This window comes from Thunnus thynnus, chromosome 17 (genome assembly GCF_963924715.1).
Source record: "Thunnus thynnus chromosome 17, fThuThy2.1, whole genome shotgun sequence".
Classification (NCBI taxonomy): Eukaryota; Metazoa; Chordata; class Actinopteri; order Scombriformes; family Scombridae; genus Thunnus; species Thunnus thynnus.
The window spans coordinates 12,971,154-12,990,857 of NC_089533.1; the positions used below are offsets into that span (position 1 = coordinate 12,971,154).

The 19,704-nt window shown below is 38.1% G+C and overlaps 1 protein-coding gene across 2 annotated transcripts in view; it reads left to right on the plus strand.

Annotated features, from left to right (window-relative positions):
• The first annotated feature begins 433 nt into the window (after positions 1-433).
• ttyh2l (tweety homolog 2, like) overlaps positions 434-19,704 on the plus strand; it is a 32,750-nt gene continuing 13,479 nt past the window's right edge. The window contains exons 1-4 of one of the 2 annotated variants that reach the window (XR_010924256.1): positions 434-890; positions 6,001-6,173; positions 11,263-11,374; positions 16,548-16,768. Coding sequence is in view for 1 of the 2 variants with exons in the window: in XM_067570708.1 (XP_067426809.1) it covers positions 762-890; positions 6,001-6,173; positions 11,263-11,374; positions 16,548-16,768 (635 nt within the window). In the remaining variant the exon portion in view is untranslated. The remainder of the gene's footprint in view (positions 891-6,000; positions 6,174-11,262; positions 11,375-16,547; positions 16,769-19,704) is intronic. The other variant, XM_067570708.1, reaches the window with a different exon arrangement.

A 19,704-nucleotide genomic window follows, 5' to 3' on the forward strand; every position in this document is an offset into this window, starting at 1 on the left:
AAGCATACCATGCTCATTACTGTTCACCTCAGTGTGCCTCATTGTCCACAAGAGGTCAGACATTAACAGCAGAAGTCATAAATAGTGCACTGAATACTGTATCCTTGCCTCTGTATGCCAAACCTAGTAGCCACAAATCGAGGCCAGACATTTTTTTCATTTTTCTATGTCTTATTTATATTGTGCAATCAAGATTTAGAGTTTCCCCAGGAAAAAAAAAAACAGTGATATGTGGAGAAGTAGGCAGGCTAATGTCATCCTTAAAGAGCTATGTATGATGTGTTTGATTTTAGTTTTCCAGTTTGCAAATTCGTTAAAAACGTTTTCCTCATATTTTTTTTCCCCAGTTCAGGGCCATTCATTGTTTACTTTTATTAAGTTAAGGTCGTAGCCTGGCCCACTTGACTGAAAAGTGGTTGTCACGCCTTCTCTGTTAAAGGAGGCAGCTTTCGTCACTCAACCCCTTCTCTCTGGCTTGGCCCGTTAGAAGCTGTATATGATTTTAGTAGTTGCGCAACTCAACAGTTTACATAGAACTATGGGAGCCGGAGTGGTAAATAACAATGGTGAACCTTGCTTTGAAGGTTTAATGGCAAAAGAAGAACTTCCTCTTTAATATTCTACGTTCATTGATTAATACCACAACTAAGGTCGCGTTTATTTTATTTTATTTTACTTATCGCAAAACCTGGGATTATTAAAGTGTCAAGGTCTCAAAGGGAATCGTGCCGTCAGTGGTTCGCTGGACTTTTCAAGCAGGGATGGCCACTGCAAGGCTTGATTACGTTGCTCCGTGGTGGACATACTGGCTGCACAATTTCCCTCATTTCAATTTCTTTTTCCAGACGGGCGACAACACTTTTAGACCGGAGGAGGCGAGCTATCAGCAGGTTGGTAACTATACTTGTGCGTAAAAGCGCACGTAGTTTCAAAAGAATCTCGCCAGAATGTCAGTGATGTTGTAGACCGCCGACTTACGAAAGCAATGGAAAAAACAAACTATTTGAATGTAAAGTTTAACAAAAAGATTGAGGAAAATTGTAGAAAGTTGTGTTGAGTGTAGCTCAGTTCAGTGATGCAAGTGTTGGTCCTAATGTCAGAGAGAAAGAACACAACTGCAGTTCTCACATGATGACACATGACCTGTATTAACTACCATGCCTATGAAATATCCCAGGTAGTAAACAACTATGCACTGATTGTATGCATGCATGTATGTACCGTATATATACGTATACATAAATATATGTACACACTGCTTTCAAAGATATAAAAAGTTTTTTTTTCAAACCTTATTCCTCATCACTCTTTAACAGTCAGTTTTATCCTACTGTGTGTATCCCCCCAACTGTGTAATTACACACTCATGCAGTCTCCAGTAGTTTACATAGCTAAACTAAAAAAAAAAATAAAATAAAAAAAAGATAAAATAGAAAAAAAAAATCATTCATTCATTCATTTTAGATTCGCACCCTAACACCATAAATAACACATTTCCTGTAGGAGAAGATGTTCTGATTTTTGCCCTGTCATGTTCTTGGATGTCTTTTAAGTGAAATTCAGTGATACAGTACATGACTAAAAAGAGGAAACACTTTTACAATTGTCAATATATCTTTTTTTTTTTTTTTTTCAAAATATGTGTTTTAATTTCGCCTGGGTACATTACCATGGCCATTTGATGCCATGCAAATTTTCCAAACTGTCATGTTTAGTGATGGGGACTGACTATGAGTAATAATGGGTAAAATAGACTGTATGATGGGAAAAAAATAAAAAAAATAAAAATATTGGATGCTCACGCTCAGTTATTGCCATAGTTTCCCATCAGGAATCCATCACTTCATTGCTGCCTTCATATTATGGATGTTTACATTGCAATACAAAAAAGTCACATGGTCACGACAGCAGTTTGACAGACACACATTTAATTAAAAATCACTAATGGAGTTCATATGAGTCAAACTATCAACACGGTGCAGTATTTGACTTATTCAAAGTAAATAAAAGCATTTTCTAAGGTTGTTGTGCAACAGAAATTAGTTTCCTAATCTAATTTAGAAAATTGTTGAGATGTTGTTTTACTGTATGAGGCTAACATTGCATGCTAATTATATTTTAGCAAAATAAAACAACAGTCCTTTGAGTCCCTAAGAAATATAAACTCAAGTTTATAAGTGAGTGTGTGTGTATGTGTGTGTGCAGTATGTGGGCTTGTGTAAGTGCATAACCATGTGGCACCACAAGCTCCTTTTGCCCCAGGTCATCTATGAGTACAGAATCCGTTAGAAAGAACCTCCCTGTTCTGACTTGTGTCCTCCACTGTACCTTTCTCTTCTTGTGTCAAGGTCCATCTGGGTCATTGAATCCCAGCAGTGTTACACTGGCTCAGCTGAGCACCAGTCAGTGAGGAGTGAAAAGTGCCATGTTGGCGTCACAGAGGCTAAACTGTAGGACTTACACAGCCTCTCAAGCCTGAAAATAACTGCTGTTCTTCATATGATGTGTTGACACATCTGTTGCCTTTTGAAAAAAAAAGGAAATTGCAGAACAGCTATAGACACATTTTCTGAGGCTTGCTGTTTACTTTTTAATCTAATCAGACAAGCCTCCATATTTAGGCCTACTTTATACAAGCATCCTTTTGGGAAGATAAATGATCCTTCCGGTCAGTGACTGAAGATGCTGTAGCAGTTTTCTGCCTCTCTTTCTACCTCCCTCTCATGCATCCTTTGCCTTGTTATGGTGTTGCAGACAGTCGAAATTGAAGTGCCTGCATGTCTAATTACAAAACAATGGAGTGGAAAATTAGATGGGAGAGAGTGGAACTAGCAGCATTGTGCCTATGAAGGGCCTGAACTGAGTTATAGTGACAGAAAATCTAACCAGGGCTGAAACCATTGTAGACGCTACACACAGAGACTCTTGCCTCATGAATAGTGTCCCCACAAGACAATTGGTTTTTGAGGTTACATCATCACATCATATATATTAGTTTTCTTATGCAGCTACATTTAGATTGCTCATTTGGGCATGATTGTCATACATCTTTGACATTGTTTTAAGGCTGTCAGTCCACAGGTTGAATGTATGATGATCTAATTAACTAACTAACAAACTAATTCCTAACCTACCTAATTTGTGACACTAAGGGTGAAATTGGGCTCATCATGACAAAACTTGAAACAGAGTTTGAACAATGAAGGACTTTGTTAGAATATGCAAAATGGTGTAATTTAAATTCAGTCACAGTTTCAATGTCATCCAAATGGAATAATCAGTCACAGATGTTGTAGTATAGGAATAGCTCTGCTTTGTCATCCAGACCCAGACTTTCTGAACTTGTGAACAGAGCAAATCATTTGCAAGTAAAACCAAGGTCATGCTTTTCTCTGGATTGTCTTCAAACTAACTAAGAGCTCAATGTGTTGAGTTTGAACCCACTAAATAAATGTCCCTACATTAGTAATGATAAACACTATGGGTTGCCCCTGTTTGGATCTTTTGGTTACAATACTGAGACCATGCAGAAAGTGTTGTGTCTGTAAATGGTTGCGAGGTTTGTTTTATGATGCTGCTGTAAAGAGAAGCATCAATTGACGGGTCTACTGCCTTTACACAGTTTTGCAGCGCAGAATAAGCTACAGAAAACCGCAAGCAGATTTGATCAATAAGATAGTCTTACGTGGCTTCTGTAAAGAAAAAATGGTGTTATGTAAAAATTCCCCTCAGTATAATATGAGCCAAATAAACTATGTATTTTTTTTTCTGTTTTGGAGCATATTGCCTATTTTGTACCGCTTAACTTGCTATAGAGATAAAAGAAATAACTTTGGAGAAAAAAACAAACACTGAAGGCCCATGGGGATATATCATGAAATAGTCTAAAACAGTGTTTCATTTAAAGAGTATCTATATACAAACTACCTCAATACAGTACTTCTCCTTTCCCTACGTCAGTGTTCTTCTGTTTCACTCCATCCCTTAGGCTTGAAATATTTTGTACACTCAGAAATCACAAGACTGAATGAAAGCCGTTGTGTCACATGACGCTCCCCTCCCACAGCCTTGGATCATTTCTGTTTTCCTGTTAGCCACAGTCCAACTTCTGCTATGCTACTTGGCAGAAAAGTACAGCTACTCTTTGCACCCAAACCCACCAAGGTCTTAGTTTCTATGCACTTTGCTGTAGGCAGTAGTCAGCAGTGACAATGATAATCATTGGATGAGGTAGCTACACACTAACCACTGACTTCAAATTATCTTTACACTTGAGTGTTGTTTGATAATGGTGAGTTGTTTTCACTCAGGCTGTCAACCTTTCAGGTGTTCGGGTCACCCAATCTGACACCTCAAGACCACACATAACAGCCGTGTGCCTCTTGAAAACTATTTGCAGGGGTGGATTTATTGATTTGGGGGCCCTAAGCAAACTCAGTCATGGGGCCTCCTTCGTGCCTTATTTTCACCCTTTCTGTATGTTGGTATTGGCGGTGATAGACAAAGTACTCAAAACTTTAAACTATTAATACCACACTAACAATACTCTGTTAAAAGTAAAAGTCCTGCATTCAAAATATACTTAAGTGCAGAAGTATTATTAGCACAATGTACTGAACGTCTGTTCAAGGTGGAGCGCATTTTAACTGCTTTATATACTGCCGTATAGTTTCATCTATAATAATGCATCATGTTTTATTTGTTCATCAGATATTTGTTGTGTAAAATCTTAATCTGTAAAGTAAATAGTAATAAGCTGTCAGATAAATGCAGTAGAATGACAGCTACAGTGTTTCCCCCTAAAATAGAAGGAACTGATTGACCCTAGTAGAAGTGGAGTAGAAGAAGCCTATAGGGTTGCATAAAATGGAAATATTAAAGTAAAAATAGGCTACATGTACCTGATAACTGTAAGCATAATACTTGAGTAAATTTACTTGGTTACTTTTCACCATATGATATGAAGGAGATCAGATTACCATGGATACAATCATTTATGGGGAATTTCCTCTGCTTCTCTGAACTGCTCACTGAACCAGCCAGTGAAAACTAACTACATTCATTTACTCAAGTTAGGTAGTTTTACTTTACTTGAATGTTTTCATTTTATGCTACTTTATATTTATACTCCACTACATGTGCTGATTAAGATTTTTGATACAAAATATATGAACTGATAAAATATGATGCATCATTACAGGTTAAACTACCCAGCAGTAGGCCTATATAAGGTAGTTAGAATTATATTTAAATTAATATTCAAATGTTACTTATAAGGTAATGTGTCGGTAATGATAATAATAATACAAGTAACATGTAACATAACACAAGTAAAACTTTAAATGCAGGACTTCCATCACTGGGACTGACAGGTTGCTGCACATTGTCTTCCTCTCTCCCTCTGTCCTGAAAGCAGTTTTCTTTTCTAATAGGCTACTAGTTGACACTCTATCTTCATAGAATGCAGCTTTTTCTTATATTACCATAATTCTCTTTGAGGGTTTGGGAGGGAAGAGGGTCAGTGCTCTCATCATCTAACAAGTGAGCCAATGTGACATCAAAATGTTAGTAACTGTGGTCCTGCTAGTTGTTTCAGGGGGAGCAACAGAAAAGCAGATCAACTGTTGGAGTTTTACAATGATTGTTTTACTTTTCCTCTTTGTTTTCCTTGGAAATGTGCTCTGTGATAACTCTATTTCACTGTTCGATGTTGTGTTGAATTTCATGTTACCTGGAAGAGTTTCAGCATCCCTATCAACATGAGAGGTGCACAGCGGTCTCAGTCGTATATTTTTTTAATGTGCTTTTGGGACCTTTTGTAAGTATTTCCCCCTTTAAGTTGGGGGCCTCAGGCTGTTGCCTACCTTGCCGAATGCTAAAGTCCACCACTGAGTATTTGCAGCTATAGTCTGTCCTTGGTAGACAAGTTTTTCAAAAGAAAAAGACATCTTAACTTTAACCGATGGTATTTTTGCCTTTCTCTCTCCACTCCTGCTACAGTCTCTGATCTTTCTAGCATGTATTGGTGCAGTGGGTCTGGGTCTGAGCCTGCTGGTTCTGGCAGTTTACCTGGTCTGCTTGTGTTGCTGTCGCAAGGACGTGGATGATGACGCCAAACGACCTGATACCTGCTGTGTAACCTGGGCTGCTGTCATCACAGGTCTCATCATATGGTGAGTCTGAATGGGAAAATAATGCTAATCTACTTTTCATAAACAAGGGAAAAGACTAAAAAAAAGCTGATCCAGACATTCATGAGGAGGTTTTCTTCAACAAGGCACCGAAATGTCAAAATAAATTACACTCAAAGCTAATATGAGTCAAATGACTTGGCATCTGTTGTTTATACCATACACAGTTTAAGCATATGTCAGATTTGTTAGTTTCCTCAGATTAGACACAAAAGTGTACAGTTTTGTAGGCTATAACAAAGGATGCTAATGTGCAGCTCCACTTCCTGCTCATTACCGAGGTACAGCTCTTTTTTTCTGAAGAATACAAATGAGACTAGTGTAGCTGACATATTTCTGACAGACCACATCACCAGCAGGGCCCCGATCAGCCTGCTAATCCTCAACTGAATGTCCAGCTGACTTTACCCACCAAAACTTTGACAGCTGATTGCCCCTCTGTCAAATTAGATGGTCTATTTTGATGATCCAACAAACCATCATGCTGCAGCCTTGCACTGACATTTTAATAGTATACTTTTACAATATATTCTCTATTGCAATTAGCTTCATTGTTTACCATTAACTGCTAACCAGGCTGAATTATGTAAGTACTTGGGAAATACTGCCAGTTTATGCAAGCATTAATGTGCAAGGAGCTACCACAAAACTTACAGAGCTACAGTACATCCCTAAACATAATGGTACTTTTTTCTTATGGTTTCATACATTTTGACAAGAATCATCTGGGCAGAAATGAAGGAGAACGAGAACAAGTGAGTCCCCGAAAAGGCTTGATTGAATTTGTGTACAGATCCGCTTAAACTTGTGACATTTATCCAAGTGTTGGGCTTTAACTTTGTTAGCTTTCTGTGTCCATACACACGCCACTGCTACAGCACACTAGACCTGTTGTAATGCTAAGTGACTGGGCATGATGCTGTTTAGCAAAGCAGCTCTGTTATCTCTTTCCTTTCCAGACCTCTCATCTCTCTCTCTGTAGAAGCCTGTTCCAACGGACAATAATATATTAATTTCAACAAATAAACTACCACATATGGCATCCAATTAAATAATCTAGTCTTATATTAATGTGAGGTTGAAGAGACATTCTTTACATTACAGGTTAAGTTTTGTGGTTTAAAATGACGGTTGTATTGCTGCCTTTATGCCCTGCTTCTAATTTGACTTGCTAATAACAGAGTTTTGTGATGTGGTTACAAAATGTGAAGTCATTCATTCCTGGTGACATTTTTCATGTTTCACCTTATGAGCCCATTGACTGGCATTGCTACTGATAGGAGCTTTGAGTAGTAGCAGTTTCAGCTATTCTTGTTACATATTTCTGATGTTTTTTTTAAGCTGGACTGGAACAATGAAGGCTTGTGCAGAAACACAAAGAGATGCATATAAAACGAAAATTCTTGTATAATATGGCACTAATGTTTTTGTCCTCTATTCTGATGGGTCATGGGATTTTTATTGGATAGAGATGTACTTTCATGTACCCCATTCACTTTGTCCAACTTTTAATTCTTTGTGATATTGGAGATGAATTACATTTCAGTGGTGCTGTAGAAGTTGAATAAAAAAAAAAAAAGATAAAAGAGCTGCTGCACCTCTCCAGATTATTATTTCTGACCCCAGGAGAGTGAATGAGGTAAATTAAGGTTAAAGATAGAAAACAAATCTAATATTGAAAAAGAAAACATCCTCCTTGTGTCAGTCTCTGTTAACCCTGATACAGTTTATTATAGGAGCAATGCACTGGTCTCCACAGCATCAAGGCATTTATTTGTTATTACTTGTTCCTCCAGTGTGGCCATTTGTTCATATCACAACATGATTTGAATACTAAGGTACAATTGTCAAGTTGTCACACATTATGTGAAGCGATCCAGTAGCAAATACACCATACTGAGCATCCTGGAGTGCAAATATATACTAGTCCTATTGCTTATTATGTTGGTTTCTTTTAACACCTCAAGCTAATGCAGACAGCCTCCTGCTCAACCACACCAACACTAACACTTCCCTGGAGGCTAAACTGCTACAGGGCCAGAACAGTGACAGTTACAACAGTGACTGTTCAATTTTGGCAATTTTGTCATTGTAAATTGGCATTGAAAAAAAACAGCCTGAACTCAAAAAGGCAACACTGGCCATGAAACACTTGTATTGGACAAAGCTGTATTGGCTCTGAAACGTATTGATAATGACAAAAATGTTTCACTGAAAAATAAAATACAGGCTTAAAAAATTACAATCTTATTATCTTATTTATATGTATATATATTATTATATTTTTCTTCATGTCTGTCTTTTTTCATTGACAGTTTTTGTTTTCACGCTGACAATTTTTTTTTAGCGTCACTGTTTTTCAGTTTTAACTTTCTGTCACCATTTTAGCATAGAGGGGAGGGCTCTTGCTTAGCCAACATTACCCAGTATGCCTTGCGGTCCAACTATATCCAAGGGCGATGGTATCATGGCAGATTTGGAGCCAGACTGTAGTAATTTTTGTTCTAGCACTGTTAATATGTCACTTTATTAAGATTTAATATTTAAGTAACCATGTAGATTACCAATATGTCCCAACTGTTTGCAAATCTGCTGCGATGTTTTGGAGCCACTGGCCAGGTGAGACCAGAGTCATCTCAGCTGCTAGCACCTCGACTCTTGAGATGATCGGCCAGTCAACATCCGCTGTCATCCCAGGGAGAAAATGATCCAATGAACTGATCATTGTAGCTCTTTGGTGATTTACCGCTGGCTCCAATGTCTCCACAGCATTTTGATATGATATAATTCCTTTTGGAAGATAAATGTTGGTCTCACGGATAGGGCTGTGTGATATGACGATATATATCATGTGACAATAGAAAAACATCTATAATTTCATATTATACTCTATCGTTTATTTCATTGTGTTGCAAATCACACTCTTTACAGTAATATTTTTAGTCATTTGGAGTCTGTTTATCTTTTGCGTGGATTACTCTTCTTGGCTTTTTACTCACAAAGCTTTTATTGTACTTACAGTAATGTAACGAGTGTAGACTAGACCAGAATCTATTTATTCATATCGTGATTTGTGTCATTATCAGGATACAAGATGTGCTATATCGGGATAAGAGATTTTGGTCATATTGCACAGCCCTGCTCACAGAACAAATCTAACAATCGTAGCTGCCACTGGAACTCTATATGTACAGATATCATCACATTTCAATAAATATAAATGTATTAAAATGAAAAGATCAGTCTATATTAAATTTTGTTTTATTTTATTAAGCTACATAAGTTTGGATTTTTATTACATTACAGACTGAATAACATAATTTACTGCATCTCTCTGTCAATGAGGTTATTTTTTGTGAGAAAAAAAAACGTTAGTGGAGCTTTGAGCTGAGATTATTTTGTCACAGTACAGTCAGGTAGTTTTGTTGAGGACTTGGCAAGTTTGACTCAGGAGTACAAATTTCCAAGGACGGGAAACACTTAATACAATAAAACAAAATTTAATGTAGACTGATCTGATGATGAGCCAATGTCTCCTTTTTCAGTTCAGGTTTTGTTTTCAATGCCAAATTTTTGTTTTCAGTGGCAAAATTGAACTGTCACTCTCTAGACCCGTAAGCTACAGGGTTAATGAAGAGCTCTTTGTCCAAACCACCTTGGATCAACTGCAACACAAATGTTTTGGGAAGCTTGAAGCAATATTGTTCAGTTTCCTTTAACTAGCTGAATAGAATCATGTTTATAACCACATCCATTCAGTTTAACTCGAAAGGATTACTGTAATTGTAATTTTTTTTTTTTTTTTTGCTCATACTGTATTGTACAGGATATGCCCCAAGTGCCCCAAATCATAACCACAGGGAACTAGTTTAATGGAGGGTGCATTGGTTTTCATTATGCTTACAAGGTTGCAGCAACAGGATGCTGGCGAACACAAAAAGACACACACCCACCCACATGCACACACACACACACACACATGCATACACACATATCCACATAAGCATTCACAGTGACATATCACACATATGGGTCATTGTAAAAGTAAACTAGAATTAAGTTTCCCCTTTGTGTGTGTGTGTGTGTGTTATTCCGAAAACAAGAAAACTGTTCTGATCTACTGTCTGAAATGCGATTGATGAGTTCTCACTTGCCTATGGAAACTGCACCTAAATGCAGTCAAAAGTGTTACTAACCTCTGACCTTTGTGTAGAATGACCTCTCAGCAGTCAAGTATAATGAAACTGTGTCATTGTTCATATCAGTGTCGGCTGATACTGTAGCAGTAGGGCTACACTGACTGTGAAGGTTAAGACACTAATCCTCCTCACAGAAGCTTGGGCACAGTCTCGGACTGCAGGAAAGGGTGAAATATGGATCTCATGTATTCCACTGGGATACATTTAAGATGTCAAACAGAATTCTGATGTGGTTTTAGTTATGAGTGGGAGAAGAAATTCAAACATACTGCTGAAAATAGAAGTTTAGTATTTTAAACTTTGAATCCCAAAATGTGAAGAATAAGCAAAACAGATGGAGATAATGGTGGATATAGAGGATGAGCTATATGAGATATGACAAATATAGAAATGACATATTTCACACATCAGCTCCAGCCCGTATGGCAACAAGAAGGTGGAAGGTGTTTTTAAATAGAACCTGGTCTTATTGAAAACATCTTGCAAATACAAAACCAAGATGAAAATGACTCATAATCTATAAATAATTTTTTTTAAAACTTATTATGTCTCTAACCAAAGGTGTCTTTTGTATTAATGATTTTTTTAAATATAGTTTCGGGTTGCAGTAGCATGTTTTAGTCTTAGTTCATTTATAATAGTAATAATATAGAGGATTAAAATTGAAAAAACAATAAAAGAACAATACAGTCTTTACCAGAATGATACATATTTCTCTAAAGCCTCAATGTCCCATCTGTCATTTCTTTGTCTTTCTTGTCCTCTAACAACCTTATGCAGTCCATAATGAATAAAGTAACATGCTGAAACAAACAGGGAATTAATTCTGATGATTTATTTATTTATTTGATCTGAATCTATCCTTTTCACAGTTCTGCTGTAGGAGTTGGTTTCTATGGAAACAGTGAGACCAACGATGGGGTGTACCAGCTGACCTACTCACTCTACAATGCCAATCGCACATTGGGTGGCATCAACAATCTGGTAAGAGGAGCATGCCAAGCTCTACTCAATTCTACAATTATATGATCTATAATCATATCTCCATTCTCAACATGAGCTGTGGTCACTGAAATGATTTCTATGAATATTAGTTGCAATTTAACCGTTTTCTAATTGAATCAGTGTGAGTTGACCAGGCGATAAATGTGTCAGAGCTGTAAGAAATATGAAATATGAAATATGAAAATTCATAGTAACCGCTAGTCCCATGCTTCCTATAATGCAGCTTTTTTCAATTACCTTTTTTTTTTTTTCTAGCCATGATGGCACAAAACAGGATCTGTTTTTGCTTACTGATCTCTATAAACAGATATCTGCATATGAATGCAGAATCTGTAGGCAACAGGACCAGATTTTGGTACCAGAAGTGTTCTGGTTCCTGTTTGTCGTCCAAGTAGTATTGACCAATCACGTTTGAGTGGGCTTTGGTTGCATGCAGATAAACAGTCTGTGTGGAGAGCAAAAGAGGCGGAACACATTATCCGAAATGCAATCTTGGAACCAATCGGCTATTGTCGCTTTTTATTTGCCTTTTTAATTTATCTGCATTCATATGCATATACCTGTTTATAAAGATTAGCCGAAATGTGGCTGGACTGTCTGTTCAGATGACATAATCAGACTGTTAACAGCAAGAGGTAGTCTTGGCCTGGATATCCGTTATCCTGATCCACTGAGAAGGGTCTTGTAGACTTACCCTTACCCTACACAACACACCCACTTTACTACATGACACACCCACCCAATGTTGTCACCCTAACGGCAGTTACACAACACCCCGCCTCCCCACCCCCCGACCCCTAACCCTAACCCTAACCATCCCCCTCCTTATGCCTAAACCTAACCAAGTGGGTGTGTCATATAGTAAAGTGGGTGTGCTGTTTAGATACAGGCTGTGGCTGCAGCTGGATATACTTGTATTCGGAGTATTTGGAACCAACCAAAATATTGGCCGTTATCCCTACAGGCTAAATCATCATTGGACTGATAGCCGATGGGTTCCAAGATTGATGGCTTACGGTCTCATTCTACTTGATAACACTGATTTACAGCGAGTATACACCAGAGCTCCTCCCCCATTAATGGGGTGTGCATCTGTCTCAGCAGCAGCACATCACTACAGGGGGTCTGTATCCGCTTTTTGTCACAGTGAAGGAATTGAGGCGACTGTTGCCTTGGGGTTTGTAAATAGGGATTATTTCTATACAACTCCTGACCTGCATTCAGGGAAGTTATTTGGGAGGCTTAGGAGGAGGAGGGATAGGAAAGAGGAAGGAGAGCAAGGGAGTCAGAACAAGGCCCTGCAAGAAGCAATAATCACAATGAGGAAGAAGAGGATTAACTCCCATCTGCAGTGCATTAATGGATGTTAAGCCTCTCCTCTTTCCATTTCTCTCAGTCTTACTATCTGTACTGTATGTGTATGTGTATGTGTGTGTATGTATGTGTGTTTGTGTGGGTGTGTGCATGTCCATGTCAGTAACACACATTTAAAGGCTTCATATGCGTGCATACTGTATTAATATGTGGACACAAACAGCTTTGTGTGCATTTTTTCATTATATATTCTGAATATTGCTTACTGAAGGGAGAACAGATTTAAATTTAATCCATTTGTAGCTCACACATTTGTTTGTATGATACAACATTTTAGGTAATGATGGATAAAGTAATACTCACTCAAAGGCCATTAAGTACACCTAGTTAAAGCTAATGCAATCTAATACTGCAACCTTGCAATAAATCCTACCTTCATGAGAGTGTTTTTTGTTGAAAGTATATGAGACAGGTGTTCAACATTTTGGCTGTTTGGGAGGATGTATTTTATATTCCTTCATAGATATAAATGGGGTGGACGAAATATTACAAACTCCTCTCAGTATTATTCAACAGCACTACAACTACAGCCTTCAAATGACCATAAAGTTGAATCAACACATCTCTAGAACAGTTTCAACAAAAACAATATTATAACCTTCATGAAGATAGGACTTATTGCAGGATTGCTGTATTATTTTATCTAGATGTACTTAATATCCTGGAAACTGAGTGTAGTTTGCAATATAGCGGTTTTCTTGTGCTGTAGGAGGTAAATGGGATTCAACTTCGATGATTTTGCATTGCTGCAGCTGACTTTCACTGTGGTATCTTGGTATTGATTTAATCCTGTAACATGATGTATGCTATGACTGCATGAGAAACATAGATGTTCCCCCAGGGAAACAAAGGCTTTCTCACTTGCAAAATCACAGCTTGATGTGATGTTCTCTACTTACAGAGCTAATGAGTTGGCTGACTGTCCATCCCATAAAGCCAAAGCTGCTTTAGTAAATGGATAGACTGCACTTATATAGCGCCTTTCTAGTCTTCAGACTACTCAAAGCGCTTTACAATACATGTCAAGTTTCACCCATTCACACACACAAATTCATATGCTGATGGCAGGCTGCCATGCAAAGTGCCATCCTGCTCATCAGGATCTAACCTAATGCACATTCACATACACACACACTCACACACTGCTGGCACAACCATCGGGAGCAATTTGGGGTTCAGTATCTTGCCCAAGGACACTTTGACATGCGAACTGGAGGAGCCGGGGATCAAATCTTCTGATCAGTGGATGACCCGCTCTACCTCCAGAGCCACCCCGCAGTTAGTCTTTATTTAGTCTTCACATTGAAAGAATCATTTCTCCACTGTGTTTTATTGGTTTACCAAATCCATTATTGGTCTTTCCATTAATTTGGTTTAATGGAACCAAATTAATGTTTGGTTTAAAGTTTGCTTTACCTTAATGGTGTATTTTGCACACTGTGTTGAAATCAGATTTGTAAATCGACACAAGAGTGACCAAATCGCTACTTCACAAGGCTCCTATAAGGTTAGTGATTTACACTAGGACTTGTTTGGTTCCACTGATATCATGTTAAGGCTCTTCTCATCATAAAATATGTACTTTCACACTTTGGAAGGGAACATCATCATGTGACATAAAGGGAAAGATTTGACGAGGAGGACCATTCTCTCTTCGCTACTGAAGGGGCACTCTTTATTTCAGTCTCATTTCTAGTGTTCAGCTTGCTGAGCTCTGCAACGCTGCCAGGAAATAACGGATGAGAAAATATGGCAATTGCACCACATCAGAATGTGTGCTTCCAATTTACAACTGTGGTTACACTTATATATAGCTCCTCTTCTTTGAAAGTGAAAGTTGTCTTGTGATTCTTAGAACAAAATGATTACTTGTACTTGCTGCACCATACATCAGTTCCCCTGAGTGTCTCTCTTCAGTGACCTATTTCACAATGTATTGCCTTGCTTGACTCTAAACTGCTTTGATCATATATATTGTTTTACCGTCACAGTTAATGCAGTAAATATCCGAAATATAAAATCAGTGAATGCATCAAACAAGATGGTTCAGTTGCATGTGCATCGGCATTTGGAGTACTGCTGCTGTGAGCCTCAAATCATTCAGTCTCGTTTAACAGGCGTATCAAATATGAAGAGGCCTCCTTGTGACCTGCTTTTAGTAAAAGTGAACTTAAATCCATTTTTAAAGGAAGACAGGACAGTTTAGATTAGGGAAATGTGCATCACCCCCGAGCAGCTAGCTGATGGATCCCATTTCTCACACTCAGGCAGACTGGCTTGCAGATAAGATCCGGGGCGCTGTGGCAGGAACTGTGAGAGATGATGAACACAGAGGTGGGAAAGAGTGAGAGCAGTTTACTGGCAATCACATACACCCCCCCCACCCCCACCTCACCCTTGGGAGTGCTGGAGTGGAGGATGGGCCTTTATCTTAGCCTCATCTCTGCATGGATACTCTGTCTAGGGTCTCACTTACAGCCCATCAGAAGCACAGACTCAGTAGAATTTAATTACAGTTTTTGAAATGTTTTAGTGTCAAGGAGGCTGAGATACATTTTTATCTTCTCTGTGGTGAGTTTTCACAGCGTGGGAATGAACAGTCTTACTCAGAATGCCTAAATGTGTAAAAGAAGTCATGGGTGTAATGGAGAAACGATGATAGATAAAGAGAGTGGGCCTGCAGATTACAATACAGACAGCAATATCTGTTCAGAATTAGTGAAGCATCCTACTCATTGTAATGTTAAATATACTATTAAGTGAAGAAGTCATTGTGGTGTGGGTGGTGTGTGTGTCATTCTAAAACTACGGTGCTCTGTTAAATTCTTTAAGTTTGAGAGTTTCTCTCCAGTATCTTTGCTGTTTCTAGAACTTTTCTAGACTGGAAATCTTTTTGTTTTTTTGTTGTTTTTTTTTCTTTCTTGAATCCACCTAAATAAATCCCTAAACCCTAAAATCCCCAACTCTAAAAAATCGAAGACCCTGATTTTCTGTTTCTATAAAATATGTAGGCTTCTTTTTCACGTTTCCACAAATATTACTGATGTTAACAAAGCCTTAACAGTGTTCAAAAGTTTAACTAACATTTCATTTTATAGTGTTAGTCCATGTATTGAAAGAACTGTCAATCAATTTTTCAGTGACAGCAGAGTCCATCCTTTTAATTTTATAGCAGAGTTGCCCTTTTGTTTACATTATAGAGTGGATTGTGCCTTTAATGACGTTTTTTAAAATATCTGGGTCAAGCTAGTTTGCTAAAAAGTCTCAATGAAAAGTGGCTGAGTCAGTTTCCCCCTGTCAGCATCGGGCTAAAATTGATCTGTTTCTAGCTCCATTGATGTTATAAAAGTGCAGGCGTTTACTGCGCCACGTTGTTTTTGTTTAAACAGAAAAGTAAAATGTATTTACTTTACTCCACCGTGCCTCCTCCCACTCTGCTCTCACTATCAAAGAACTCTGTGATAACAGGTCTCCCCGGTATAGTTATCAGTATTCCACTCTAACAATTGTTTATCTGAATAAAACACACGGTTGAGGAGAAAAGTTAATCTTTTCCTCGAGAGACTGCTCCTTTGGTTCTTTCACCTTTCTCTACATTTTCAATCTTTGTTTTATGAAGATCCAGTTTTTATGAATTTATTTATGTTCCTGTTTCCCTCTGATCCTGTTTTCTCTCTGACTCCTCTTCACCTCCCTCCCTTATTCTCTTACCCACTACTTCCTATTTTTTTTTTTTTTCATATTTTCCATTCTCTTATCTTTCTTTTATTTTTTTTAGGTTGCAGGATCTCTGGGTAATGTGGAAACTGGTCTCAAACAGCACCTGCAACGGCTGGATGAGATCTTTGCGGCAAGGTCCGACTACCTCCAAGCCCTGCGCTTCATGCAGCTGATGATCAACAACGTCATCCGAGAGATGACTGCTCTGCCGGACATCAACAAAGCCAATGTTGACTTGGCGGCCATTGCTGATCAAACAGCCTTCATTGAGTATTGCAGGTAGGCAGAGCCGACGTTACTACCCTAGGGCGATTATTTCACTTTGCCCATCTGACTGTGTGTAGATGAAGTAAACAAGCTGCTCAGAATGTGACTAGAAGTGATCCAGACAGAAACACAGAGCATATGGGATTTTATTGATCTCCCCCCTGGAATATAGACCGGAAAAGCAATTTTTCCTGATTGCTAAATAAATGAAAGCTGAAATTGAGCTTATTGGACACTGTGCAGTTTGAGCTCTAATGTGTATTGCTCTCACAGAATGTTATGCATGGCAGAGTGGCTATTAGACCATAAATGATCTCCTTACCCGCATACCACTCCTCACATTGATTGCAATTATTATTTTGACGTAGTTCTCTCTTTGAGAAATATGTTCGTTTCAAAAGAGGACTGTGAGAAAGTAAGAGGCCAGCAATGAAATTCAATAAACTGGAGGAAAAAGAACAAGCCCAATCAATAATAAAGTAGTCCAAATGAATAAAATATCCAACATTAATTCAGGAAGGGAATGCTAATTTGTGATAGGACTCCAAAGGCTGATGCTCCAAACTGTGAGTGTAATTTTTGTCTGTATTTTTTTGACTGCTGCTCACCATAACAACACAAAATCAAATTCCTCATATGTAATCTAATCTACCTACTTGGCAGTAAAGCTAATTCTGACCCTGATTGACTTAGCTTATATAGCTTGTTTTATTTTTGAGCACATAAAACTTAAAACTTCATAGTTCTTCAGAGTTTTACATTTGCAACCTGTTCATTATCGTACTGTAAGAGTAATTTGGAGTAATTTGCACCACACACTGTCAAATCTAAGCCTTTCCTCTCATATGTTACCAAAATATGCATGTCGCTTACTTGCGTAACTGTGTTCAGGAAGATGATTAACAACACAGTGTATTGATTTGTTTACTTGTTATGAGGCTCATCTCCCTGTGTCTATGGAAAGTTGTGTTAGTCACCTAGCCCCTGGTTATATACAAGACAGGCAGTCTTGGATAACCTCCTCTTCAGCTCCATATTCAGTTCACCATGTTTACAGATGACTTCGGTGTTCTTTTGCATAGGCAGGTTTATTCCAAACCGTTCACCTAAATAGTTAATTCAGCTGGACCTCACATGCTTCTCAGTGGCGAAATCCTTTTATTGCAGTGAAACACACTTGTTGTGGCTGGATTAACCTGCTAGATGGGCTGGAGGCTCCTGAGAGAAACAGGTCCTATGAGCCTTCGAGTGACCCCCAACCCCTGCTACCACCAGTAATTAGCACTGTCCATGCTGTGTGCTGTGCATTCAAAAGTAGAGTGTGCAGTGTACCCAACAAAAACTATAATGTAACAATGTAAATTTTAAAAAAAATCAAATCTCCAGGTTGTGTCCTTGTTTATTTCTTTGAGAGGAGACTTTTTTGGTCATGTATTTTGATTTAATCTAGAAATATGCTGAGCTATGCTTCTTGGCCATGGAACCAGCAGTTGACAAAACAATATCAGCTCAGAATCATAGAAAGTTTCAACATCTGTATTTCCACTGCTACTAAGGAAACTCAATCTGATGATTATCTGATGAGAAGGTCTGTGTGATATGGTTAAAAGCTTCAGAACATGTGAATAAGTGGACCTTGAGTTAAAATTGTCAACTAGAAATATTCTGTTAATTTATGTGCATATGAAACTAGAGTTATGTGCCCTTGATGATCTGAGCCTATGCACCACTCGCTATGTGAGTGATGATGGCTGTGGATTTATCTGTATCACATGCCAGCTTAATATTCATGCAGGAGATCTGGCCTACTGCTGTGTTATTTTTTATGTTTTTGTCTTTGACCTAACAAATTTCTTCTCTGTTTTGTCAGTAATTATCAATGTACTGATATGGGGATTTCTTATTTTAGACTGTATAAGGAATGCTTGGGAGTATTACACATATTACATTTTTAGATATGTAAGAAAGTAGTGTTCAAATTGACTCATGTGAAGATCCACAAGATCTAAGAGAACAGATGATCTATGATTCATAACCTTAAGTGTCTGTCTAGCCAGTTATTATGTAAATCCATGTGTAGCAGGATCAGTAGGTGTGTACCTGTAAAATAATTGTTAATGTAAAAAATTACTTCTGTATCATGCACTATAGTCAAGACCTGATTTGGGTGATTGGACAAAATAAGACTTTTTTTTTTGGTGTATTATTGAGATTTTTACTAGATTTTGGATTTTTCCATATTATTATAACTTCCTGTGTATACGTTCCAATATGTGCTTCTATACTTCCTATTGTATCAGCTCTAATGGTAACATGTATCTCTGATTCCTGTCGTGACAGAGCACAAATAGCCACTGTATGTCACTAGCAGTGTTGTGTCACTGACCTATTCCTATAATAAGTTTTATACATTCAAATTCCTGCATGGCTCCACATGGTGTGTTCTTTCTATCCTGACACCAGATCTTCTTTTGGACATCAGTTGCCACTTTGTGCAACCTGACACCAATCTCCTGGGTGCTGATTGGATTTCATGCAACCATTGGGCTATGAACAGCCTGTGGCGGGGCTTTATTGATGAACAGAAAATATTACAGCGAACCCAGTGTTATTCGATTCAAAATGACACCATTCTGTTTTCCAATTTTATGTCCTCCCTTCCCCATTCTGTTTCTGAGCTCAGAGAAACACTCCTGCAGTTCTGCTTATGTAGATAAAGCAAAGTCTAGCCTCTCAGTGGTTTTCTCCATCCATATGCTTTCTTCTTTGTGCAGAGGAATGGCCAGGCTGCAGTACATTTTCAAAGTCTATTAGGATACCAGTAGATGCTTTCGCATAGCATGAGTAAGTAACCCTAGTGTACAGATTTACTACAATAGTGTAGCTACGCCAAAGCAAGTCTGTGTCAATATACAGTATTTTCTGAATTTGCCTGTCTGTGTGACATC